The 11,877-nt window shown below is 44.5% G+C and overlaps 1 protein-coding gene across 8 annotated transcripts in view; it reads left to right on the top strand.

The window, feature by feature from the left end:
- The window catches only part of PKNOX1 (PBX/knotted 1 homeobox 1), a 59,298-nt gene extending 49,528 nt beyond the window's left edge, over positions 1–9,770 (top strand). For all 8 annotated transcript variants that reach the window (XM_034948208.3, XM_034948214.3, XM_034948212.3 and 5 more), the window contains 3 exons: positions 1,058–1,134; positions 4,886–5,058; positions 6,070–9,770. In XM_034948208.3, coding sequence (XP_034804099.1) covers positions 1,058–1,134; positions 4,886–5,058; positions 6,070–6,281 — 462 coding nt within the window. In that variant the 3' untranslated portion in view covers positions 6,282–9,770. The remainder of the gene's footprint in view (positions 1–1,057; positions 1,135–4,885; positions 5,059–6,069) is intronic.
- Positions 9,771–11,877: the final 2,107 nt, after the last annotated feature.

Genomic DNA, 11,877 nt, shown 5'->3' on the forward strand with positions numbered 1-11,877 from the left:
ATATCTGGGACTACAGGTGCGTGCCACCATGCCCGGCTAATTTTTTGTATTTTTAGTAGAGATAAGGTTTCACCGTGTTAGCCAGGATGGTCTTGATCTCCTGACCTCGTGATCTGGCCACCTTGGCCTCCCAAAGTACTGGGATTACAGGCGTGAGCCATCACACCTGGCCGGGTTTTTTTTTTTTTTTCCAGATGGCCAGGCTGGTCTCGAACTCCTGACCTCAAGTGATCCACCTGCCTCAGCCTCCCAAAGTGCTGAGATTACAGGCGTGAGGCACCGCGCCCGGCCCTCTGGTTGGATTTTTTGTATGTGAAATGTTTCAATCATACATAAAAGAAGAATAGCATAGCGGGCACTCCTGCTGTCGATGGCATCAGCTTATCCCAGTATCAGTTGATTCTTGTGGTACCCATGATGGAAATTTGTCCCCCAGCCTGCCTGGCCATTTCCTACTCCACCTGTTTCACCAGCTGTGGGATGGGGGCAGTTTGTAAACACTTCATGCCTCAGTCTCCTCTTCTGTAAAATAAAGACACTGACAGTGACCGTCTCAGCAGGTGCTTCTGAGGAATCAGTGAATTATTATAGAATGGACCAAGGTAATTGAAATGTGCTGTGTGTTGCTTGTGGCAGAGGCTCCCGGGCCAGAACGCATCCATCCATCCTCTTTACATGGATGTAGTTTATTGTTCATAAGTTAAAGTTCAATAAAGTTGATACAGAATCTATAGATTGTATCAAGCCTGGCGTAGACTCACTGCTGGACTGCATAGCTGCTCCTCATGATGTCGCTGCTGTTACCGTCACCGCTGAACCGTTAAACGTGGGGGGCGGTCCGCCTTGGCCTATGCGCTAACCAGCCACTGCGGCACTAGGACATTCCTGGGACGAGGAGAAACACTTTGTTCGTGAGACTACAGTTAGGTTTTGGCTAGAAGCACTGTTGACGTGACCATTATTTTCTAATGATTATGTAATGCTCACATTTTGCCTAAATCGTCTTGATTTCCTTTGTAAACTGGAAGGCCATGGTAACCTTCTTTTTTATTTTCAGCATCCCTACCCAACAGAGGATGAGAAAAAACAGATTGCTGCTCAGACAAATTTGACACTACTCCAAGTCAACAACTGGTAAGGTGCCCTGCTTCCTGAAATCATGCTGTCAGCACGGTAGAGCACTTGGAAACCCTGGCACCAATACATGGTGAAATCTTGCTGAAAATAGGAGATCTCTCTTTTTCTTTTTTCCCAATTGAGACGGGGTCTTGCTGTGTTGCCCAGGCTGGTCTCGAACTCCTGGCATCAAGTGATCCTCCCACCTCAGCTTCTCAAAGTGCTGGGATCATGGGTGTGAGTCACTGCACCTGACTAAAAATATGAGTTCTTTTAATGGGCAATGGGAGCAGGAGACTTAGGAATAAACCAGGTTCAACCTAAGTTTTCATATCAATACCTCATTATGGACTGCATCCTGCCTGCCTCTTTAGAACTGTTTCTCTAGGGTGCTACTGTCCCCAAGCCCCACATTCATACAAAACTGTGATGTGTTGTTAGTGGATGAGCCTCTGGATGGTGGGAGGCCAAGAGTGAGAGGTCCTGCCCCATGAGGGGACCCTCTGCCACTCTTTCTTGTGGGGTCCTGCTCCACAGAAGAGTCTGGGAGCCATTCCTAGCAAAGAAACACCCAGGAGGACATTTCATAAAACGTCCCCTTCTACTCCTGCTGTCAAACATTGCTGTGGACACTTAGACTCTGGCCAGATGTATTTTCTTCAGTAAGGGCTTGTGCGTGTTCCTAGGTGGCACTGAAGTGGGGGGTGGTCTTCCATTTTGGTTATTAGTCACTTGTCACATTTTTAAAATTTACTTATTATTCAGATGTAGGAAACAGTTTCAGCTTAATAAAACTGGCATGCATAAAAGAAGAAAGCACAAATTCTTCCAGTTGTAAACATTATTATCTTTATCTTAGCTGTGCTAAAATGTGAACTTGTTGAAGTTCCAGCAAGAAAGTCTTCGTCTTTGTGCAGTCGTGTGTGCGGGAGGTTTGCTTCAGGGTTGCATAAGTACTTCCATGATCCTGCATTCTTGCCATTCTTTTAGATTTGGGTAGTCACAACAGACTATACTATTTGTGTTATTTCCTGTTAAATCTTTTAAATAGAATATTAACAAAAATTTAAAGATTCTGAGTATGTTGTTGCTGCAGTGGTTGTTATATACTGCTCATGTGCTTGTTTTCCTGGAGCTATGTGGAAACCACATACTTTGGTTGGGGCACACCTGTGGTGGGTGGGCTGAAGCGGGAGGGATGCTTCTCTGGATGTGCTGGTGCCCCGTCACTGCTCAGCATCCTCCTGCTTTTCTTCATTCATGATTTCCTGGTGTTCCCTGACTTGCTACTATGTTACATTAACGAATTGTCTTATCTAGGTTTAGTATCAACTTTTAATTTTTAGTAATAATAACAGTTTAATAATATAACTTAAAAATTCCAAATTTCTGAAATCTTTAATATTTGTAGCTACTTTTACTTTTTGTGACTTTCTTTTCTTTTGTATTTACAAACATTACATCTTGGAGTGAGATACACACACCCATCATTAGTTCATGCCTCTGCTGGTAGCAGCTTTGAATAAGAATGATTTAAAAACACATTACAGGCCAGGCGCGGTGGCTCACACCTGTAATCCCAGCACTTTGGGAGGCCGAGGTGGGCAGATCACGAGGTCAGGAGTTCAAGACCAGCCTGACCAACATGGTGAAATCCTGTCTCTACTAAAAATAGAAAAATTAGCTGCGTGTGGTGGTGCACACCTGTAATCCCAGCTACTCAGGAGGCTAAGGCAGTAGAATGGCTTGAACTCGGGAGGTGGAGGTTGCAGTGAGCCCAGATCGCACCATTGCACTCCAGCCTGGGCGACAGGGGGAGACTCAGTCTCAAAAAAAAGAAAACAACCAACACATTACAGTAGCAGTGGGGCCTTCCCTCCCAGGTCTTGTTGGGGTTGTGGGTGGCCATGGAGCTTGTGCTGCAGGGATCACCAGGATCCTCTAAATGAAGCATGGCGGGATCCGATCTGCTTCATTATTATTAGACTGTGTGCTAATATAATTGTAGATATTTTTAAATCTTGGACTTTTAAAATTAAGCAACCTTAGAGCTGATCCAGTTCTAGTGTTGTTGTTTTGCAGAGGGGGGCATTAAAAAAAGAAAGAAGTTGTCACAGTGACAAACCAGAGTAGAATCTGAGTCTAAAAGTAATGCTTTTGTTTCCCTGATATCGTGAACATGGCTACTCACCTATCCAGATAGAGAAGTCTGGCTTTTAATAGATGAGCAATGTGTGACTCTAGCAAGAGGTCAACTACTTTATCATTCATGTTACTGAAAAAAGAAGACAGAAACGAGGCCTTAAGCATGGTTGGTATTGCTGCTTTTGCGTTAGGTTAGGGGTAATGCATGAATCTGGACGGGTTCTGGTTTGATAGGCGCTTTCACGGGACAGATGTTGTTTTTCTTTCCATTTCTTTCCATTGCAGCTCTTTTTGTAGCAAAGTGGCCCAGTCAGTGGCATAGGGTGGTGGGTGCAGCAGAACGCATGTCTGGGTTGCTTTGTCCTCTAGTCACTGCAGGAGGAAAAGCTGGCCTAGGGATTTGAGTCTCCTTGCACTTTCTCACATTTAAAGGCAACAGCTCATAGCATAAGAATGGGAACTGAAGACAGCAGCCTTTAATCTTAATGTATTTTGAGATTGCTATCATACTCATTTGATATGAAACAATGTCCAGCCTGCCTTGCCAACCTGTGACTGTTGGGCCAGGTGCAGTGGCTCACATCTGTAATCCCAGCACTTTGGGAGACCAAGGCAGGCAGATCACAAGGTGAAGAGATCAAGACCATCTTGGCCAACATGGTGTAACCCCGTTTACTAAAAATACAAAAATTAGCTGGGCGAGGTGGCGGGCGCCTATAGTCCCAGCTACTCAGGAGGCTGAGGCAGCAGAATCGCTTAAACCCAGGAGGCGGAGGTTGCGGTGAGCTGAGATCGTGCCACTGCACTCCAGCCTGTGCGACAGGGCAAGACTCCATCTCAAAAATACAAAAACAATGTCCAGCCTGCCCTGCCAGCCTGTGATTGTTGCTGCTCTCGTTCTCTGTGGAGTCTTATCACAGGCGTGAGTGCCTAGTCTGACAGAGTCGCCAGCGTCTGTCGGGGATTTCATCACTGCTGGTGCCTACGTGCTGTGCTGGCCACATGTCTAGGACCACTGGATGACTTACGCCTCCAGTCATCTAAGAAACAGCTCATCATTGGGAATGGTTTTTGAAAAGATGCAGCTCTTGCCTTAGATCGTGCTTTGTGGTGAAAGAAGAGGAGGTGGCAGTCCCATTCTCTGATGGCTCAGACATGTTGCCACCCAGGGGCTCGGCCCCGTTGGTGATCTGGTGACGTCCAGACGAGTGCAGACTGCCCGATCGTCTCAGGCATGATTGGCACTACAGAAAGTCTTGCTTCTTTAACATTTTTCTTCCTTAGGGAAAATAGTGTCAGATTCACAAATTCAACAGTATCATCTATGTCGTTATGAGTATCTAGTTCACAAACATGCACTAAAGGAGTTGAGACAAAAAAAAATGCCATGGATGAGTTGGTGCTTATTTGCATGATTTTTAAAACAACAGGCTCTGTGTTTCTGGGCATTTAGAGAATTTAGAAGAGCTGTTGAGTCCTCTTAAGTAGTTATTATAGTGGAGAACTTGAGTCATTCTTTGTAGCGTGCTTCATAGAGCAGCATGTTTGTTAGAAGGATTTGTTAATCCTGTATAGGGTCTTTACGAAGGCTGTTTTCATGGAAGCTTCTCTTTGTTGACTCCAGGTTCATCAATGCCAGAAGACGAATTCTTCAGCCAATGTTGGATTCAAGTTGTTCAGAGACCCCCAAAACAAAGAAAAAAACTGCTCAGAACCGGCCAGTTCAGAGGTTTTGGCCTGATTCTATTGCATCAGGAGTCGCACAGCCACCGCCGAGCGAGCTCACCATGTCGGAAGGTACAGGTGGCCAGCCAAGGCCAGACATGGTGGACCATGGGGTGGGGATTATGAACAAGAGGCCTGGATCAGGCCTGTTAGCTGTGAGCCTCAGGTAATGTGGTGAATGAAAGTGCGTGGTTCTCTTTCTCTGCAACTAAAACATGAGGAAGCTGCATTCTGGGTGCACGGGAGCTCTCAGTAAGAGTTAGGAGCACCAGTAGTAGAGAATGTAAAACACGTGATAGAGATATGAAATCATTAATTCTGTCTCAAAGACACAGTCATGCCCATGGACCTTCTCCTTTGCTTCTGTGTTTGCTCTCCTTTTCCCTCCGACTCCGGGTGTGGAGGAGGGACTTACCCCGTTCTCGCCATGTGGCTTCTTTCTCTTCATCCCCCATGCCCTTCTCTTGTTTTTGCTTATTCCCTGTGGCCTCTGCTCTCCATCCCCTGACATAGGCAGCCATTCTGATGTGTTTTATAGGCATCTTTCTGTTCGCATGAGGTCTTCATATTTTGGATGGTTTTGTGTGCATGTGTTTTTGTTTTTTGTTTGTTTGCTTTGTTTTTTTTTTTTTTTTTTTTGAGACAGAGTCTCACTCTGTTGCCCAGGCTGGAGTGCAATGGCGCAATCTCGGCTCACTGAAACCTCTGCCTACCAGGTTCCCGCCATTCTCCTGCCTCAGCCTCCCGAGTAGCTGGGAGTAGCTACAGGTGCCTACCACCACGCCCGGCTAATTTTTTGTATTTTTAGTAGAGATGGGGTTTCACCATGTTCACCAGGATGGTCTTGATCTCCTGACCTCGTTATCCGCCTGCCTCAGCCTCCCAAAGTGCTGGGATTACAGGCGTGAGCTACCGCGCCCGGCCCAGAAACAGTTTCTTAAATCCCTGTTGAACATTCCCTAAACATATATAGGTATTTTATTTTAACTTTAGGTCAAACAAGCAAACAGCACCCAATTGAGTAATAAAGTGTTTTTCTGTGAGTACTAATTTAAATAATGACACACCTTCATCCTGCCGCAGGAGCTGTTGTCACCATCACCACGCCCGTGAACATGAACGTGGACAGCCTTCAGTCTCTGTCCTCGGACGGGGCCACCCTGGCGGTGCAGCAGGTCATGATGGCAGGGCAGAGCGAGGACGAGTCTGTGGACAGCACAGAGGAGGATGCGGGTGCCCTGGCCCCTGCCCACATCAGCGGGCTGGTCTTGGAGAACAGTGACTCCCTGCAGTAGGGGCAGGAGCAGACGCACCTGACTTTTTAGAGTTTGCACAGCAAACATTTTACACAGTTTTATTTCTAATATGTTTTATATGTAGATATAGAAGAGTGCACTTTTGTATTTCATAGTAAGCTTAAAGCGCGTCTTTGCCGGTGCAGCGACTTCTTTCAAGTGTGTGTGTGTGTGTGCGTGTGTGCGTGTGTGTGGATTTTTAAAGAAATTCTTTAAAGGTTTAACGCTAGATTGTGAGGAATGACACACCACTCCCTCCCCACCTTGAATCCCTAATTAGATTAAGGAATAGCGCTGCCATTTTCTAAACCGTGTTGCGGTTGTCACTTAGTTCTGTGGTTCCAGCAGATCTCAGTGGGCTGGTTGATTTGTGTGGCCCATGGATTTGAAAGGAGCTGCTGCACCTGAAACTGCCAGTGTGCGGTGACAACGGCACACGCCTAGACTGAGTGTGGTTTCGTCGTGAGTGGATGGACGGCAAGCTTAGCAAGCCTAAGTCCCCTCATGTTCAGTGAGCCTGTTTCATTTGCTATATAGAAAAAGAAACTCCTATTTTTACCTTGCTGGAATTATTGGATAAACAAGCTATTTTTATAAATTCGTTATGAATTGGATGATGACTATATTGAGGATAAAATTTCTAGAGAAGAAACAATACATGCTTGCTATTAATATTTCAATTTGGAATGTTCTGAATTGACCAAATTTAACGAACCTACCCAAAGTTAGCTACCGTTCCATGGTTCTTTGCTCTCCCAGGGTAGTGATGAACATTTACTACTATAAAAGAAACAGCTATTTAATGAAATTTTGATATCTGCAAATTTTTGTTGATATGTAATGCTCAGATTGCATTTTACACTTGATCTAAACATATATCGAAAGATATCTGCTAAACAGGACTTCGGGTAAGTGAGGTGAAATGGTAGCCAGTGACCCGTTAGGAGCTCTCACCGTACATACTCCAGTCTAATTTAAATCTGACCACAGTTGCATGGTTGCTTTACCATGTTAGCTGTGTATTGTTTTAAAAGTTTTAACTTCAAAATATGTTATGCACAGAATGTTTATTATAAACTAATATAAAATGTGCTCTACCCCATTGGCTCAGAGCTAGGGCAAACAGCAGATATTCAGACTTTATTACTTAACTAGCGGACATCCCTGGAGTCCCAGCAGCGAGTTGGTCTGGCGAGGGCACCTCGGCAGCCCCCACGGGTTGGCTCCTACGTTTGCGTTTGTGGCTGGTCTCCCGGTGTCAGCGTTCTCTTGTACATTGTTGCTTTCGACTTTTCAGAGCCCTCCTGCTCACTTGACCACGTGAGATTTGGAATAACTGTAGGACTTCTGTTTCCTGGTAACAAGATGAACCGAGAGAGTGGGCTGGGTTCTGTTTTCTTTGGTTTTGATTTGTTTTCATTGTTTACTTAGGAGTGGTGCTTTTTCTTAGAAAACAGGCCACGGTGTTTCATACAGAAATGTCTTCATATCATCTGAAATGGTATGGCTGAAGTTCATTTGTTGACAGGGTCGGGAATGTCTTCAGTTCTTGAGAGTCAACAGTAATGATTGGTTGTAAGCCAAGGGACATTTTAAGCTAGTGAAGAGTTTTTTCTGCAATTGATTTTTCCCAAAAGAATATATTAATTGAGGTTAAGAAGTCAGTGGGAAACACACAGAAATTTATTTTAAAATCTTTCAGGAGCTTTAACTGAAAGATTTGGTTATCAAGTCTTTTGGGGAGAGAATGACATTTTTTTTTTTTTGAGACAGAGTTTTGCTCTTGTTGCCCAGGCTGGAGGGCAATGGTGCGATCTCAGCTCACTGCAACCTCCACCTCTTATGTTCAAGCAATTCTCCTTCCTTAGCCTCCTGAGTAGCTGGGATTACAGGCATGCGCCACCACACCCGGCTAATTTTGTATTTTTAGTAGAGATGGGTTTCTCCATGTTGGTCGGGCTGGTCTCGAACTCCCGACCTCAGGTGATCTGCCTGCCTCAGCCTCCCAAAGTGCTGGGATTACAGGCGTGAGCCACCGCGCCCGGCCGAGAATGACATCTTAAAGCCACCATTGCGTTCCTCATTTGTGAACTGTTTTCTCATATTTTAAGTCAAGTCTATAAGATCATTTTTAACCTAAGTTCCAACTTTGTTGGACTCCTTAAAATAAGCACCCATGAAAGCCAGCCAGCCCTTCCTCCTTCCCTCACCACCCTCTGTCTCTTCATCCCTCACCACCCTCCATCTCTTCGGCTGCCTGCTCTTTCATGTAGATTAGTGGAAGCCATTCACAGAATGTAGACTCATGTATAGGTCACCGTTTCTTTCCCCCACTAGAAATCACATTCACTAAGCAGTGGATTGAATTTAAGAGTGCTGCCCCTGCCTGGCGCAGTAGGGCGTGCCTCTAGTTCCAGCTACTCGGGAGTCTGAGGCAGAGGATGGCATGTACCAGGAGTTTGAGGCTGCAGTGCACTATGCTTGCACCTGTGAATAGCCACTGCACTCCATCTTGGGCAACACAGTGAGACCCCCATCTATAAAAAGAGAGCACTGCCTGAACCTCGGTGGCACTGGGAAGCTCTGGCCTGAGAGTTAAACACCCATGCTGAATGGTACAGTGTGCATTCTCTCCAGCTGAAAACTTTCTTCAACTTTCCTAAATTCTTACTAATTTCAGAGGAATAGGATAAAGATCACTTAGAGAAAGGGTGCTTATGGACATAGCCCGAGTTTCCTTTAACCTCTCTCCAATGGGTGCTTTTAACTAGCTTCTACATGGCAAGCCGTTTCAGTTTGCAAAATCACTGCCCAGCATGTTTGAGGTCAGTTGGCACCTTAAAACACCTGTTCTCCAGCCCTTGGACAGTGGAGAGAATCTGTAAAAGTGTGACCCCTCTAAGATTTCGTTTTAAGTGATCAGATTCGGTTCCAGTTTTATTCTTGTTGATTTTTTCCCTATGAAGGCTCCCTTTGAATGTGTCTTGAGACCCAAATTGAGCATGTTGCTGTTATTCCTGCCCTGCACCTGTGGAGCAGGAGTGGCAGGGCTGGCTGTGCTGGGTTCCAGCTCGCTCCCACCGAGGGACTAGCTTGGCCTTTGCGCTTTGATTCCAGATAGTAAGATGAGTGGAAGTGTTTATCGAGCATGCAAAAGAAACCCTCACGGCTAAGGGCTCCGGGAGTTGTGTCTGTGTGACCCGAGAGTGATCCGTCTCCTGCCTGTGTGAGGTAGCAGTGGGCACTTTTCATTGAGACAAACTCCAGGGTGCCCAGCGGGGGTTCTGCCCCTTGTGAAGGCCCATTCCTGGCACTTAGAGACAGAAAGAACTCAGCAATCTTTCGTTCTAGTTATATTCGGTCTTTGAAACTGACAATCTTTGAAATGTGAATACTGTAACAATATGTTTTCTTGGATTGTTGTCTTTAAAAAGGATTTTTGTGAAGCAATTGATTTATCAAAGCAAAAAAATTAAAAATAGAAACTTGCTTTATGGATGTTTTATTTTATAAAGCTGATGTCACCAAAAGCTGCTTCTCCATTTTATGTAAAACATTGAGAATGTTTTCATGTTTTCTGGTGACATGTAGGGTCTGTAGTCACCCCTGCATATTGAGAAACTAGGACCACTGCATCGGACTAGTCAGGTCCATTTACATGTCCAAGAATCTTTTCTTAAATTCCTTACTTTGTTCATTCATTGGCTGTTCAGGCAGAAAATGGAAACAGGTAGCTTTTATGTTTTTTATTATAGTTTTCCACAAATCTAATTATTGTGATAGTTACAAGAAGATAATGATTCATCAGTAAGCTAACATAATCCCTTTCATAGTTCATATTATAAATTTTCATGACAAGAAAGTTCCTGAAGATTTAAAAGGTACATTAAAACAATTTCAGAGGGTTTTTAATCTTTGTTGTCTAGAGTGTTATAACTCCCAACAACTGTTCATGCTTAGAGGCTAAAGTCAGCAGACTTAGTATTTTAAAAACCACATGCAAAATTGCGAGTCTTGTTGGTGATTAGTAGTGACAGCTGACTGTATTGTTTCAAGCAGTGTTTTCATTGGTTACGGAAAACTGAGGCACTGTGTTGTGTCTGCAGCTCCCTTAGTTCAGAGGTGAGAGGACGGGCATGAACTTTATTAATGTGGGGCCTCAGGCAGCCCCAGTCTCTCTAGGCTTCCAGGGCTTCATTTATGAAAAGGAAGAACTGGCTTATAAGGTTTATTCTAGCCTTACAATGATGTTTATGACTAATAAGATTCTGTCTCTCCATCTAAAGACTGATGAGGAAGTGAGTAATGGTCTAGCAAATCCAGAAAATAAGAAATATTTGGATTAAATATTTAGTGTTTCACAGTTTTTGAATTATATGAATGTCATAAATAATGTCTACTGTTTTTAGCTTTCATGCCATTCTATTATATATACTCTCAGAAGAAATTCTTAGTATAAGGCCGGGCGCGGTGGCTCCCACCTGTAATCCCAGCACTTTGTGAGGCCAGGGTGGGCGGATCACCTGAGGTCAGGAGTTTGAGATCAGTCTGGCCAACATGGTGAAATCCCATCTCTACTACAAACACAAAAATTAGCCAGGCATGGTGGCAGGCACCTGTAATCCCAGCTACTCGGGAAGCTGAGGCAGGAGAATCTCTTGAATCCGGGAGGCGGAGGTTGCAGTGAGCCGAGATTGTCCCACTGCACTCCAGCCTGGGGCATAGAGCGAGACTCTGTCTCAAAAAAAAAAAAAAAAAAAAAATTCTTAGTACAAATTATTTTTGCCCTTGTACAGTGGGATATTTTTACCTTCACTAAGACCTAGGATAGTTGTTTAACTATCATTGTTTATAAAATATGCGAGACTAGTGACTATATAGCATCTAAGCACATGTGACTGAAAGCAGTGAATGCCTGGGGTGGCATCTGGGCCTGGGGCCAGCTTTCCCCAATCCCACGTCTTCACCATGCAGCCCAGGTCGGGTCTGGCACCTGCAGGCTCCTCTCTGCCAGGCCTCCTCAGGTCTGGCTTTTGTAGTCTATAAAGGACTAGTTAGTGTTGCTTACTTGGATAATTTGTAAGTATTCTGTATAAAAATCGTATTTAGAAGGTATTATCTTATACAGATGTTTCCATTCTTTATCTCCCACAGCAACCCACACTCTCACGGCTTCTGCTGCAGGAAGCACTCCTTCCTGGGATTCCCTGGCACAGTTCAGCTGAGTATTTCTCCACCTTCGCTGGCTGCTCTCCTCTAGCTCCACAGTCTCTACAACCCAGGTCTACACTAACACACAAGACAGTGTAAACTGTTAAGGGCTTCACAACTTATTTCTGACATGGATTGCTGTGTTAAGATAATATGAAAGAAAACTCAGTGAATATAAAGTAAAATATTTTAAAATATAACTGATTTTTCTACAGGCCATTTTCTAAAAATGTCTAAGCAACTAAGGACTTCAACCCTGTAAAAAGCAAGAATAGTTTTAATATAAATCAGGAATTCTAGACCGGGCGTGGTGGCTCACACTTTTAGTCCCAGCACTTTGGGAGGCCGAGGCAGGCAGATCACCTGAGGTCAGGAGTTTGAGACC

This window comes from Pan paniscus, chromosome 22, assembly GCF_029289425.2.
Source record: "Pan paniscus chromosome 22, NHGRI_mPanPan1-v2.0_pri, whole genome shotgun sequence".
In the NCBI taxonomy this organism is placed as follows: domain Eukaryota; kingdom Metazoa; phylum Chordata; class Mammalia; order Primates; family Hominidae; genus Pan; species Pan paniscus.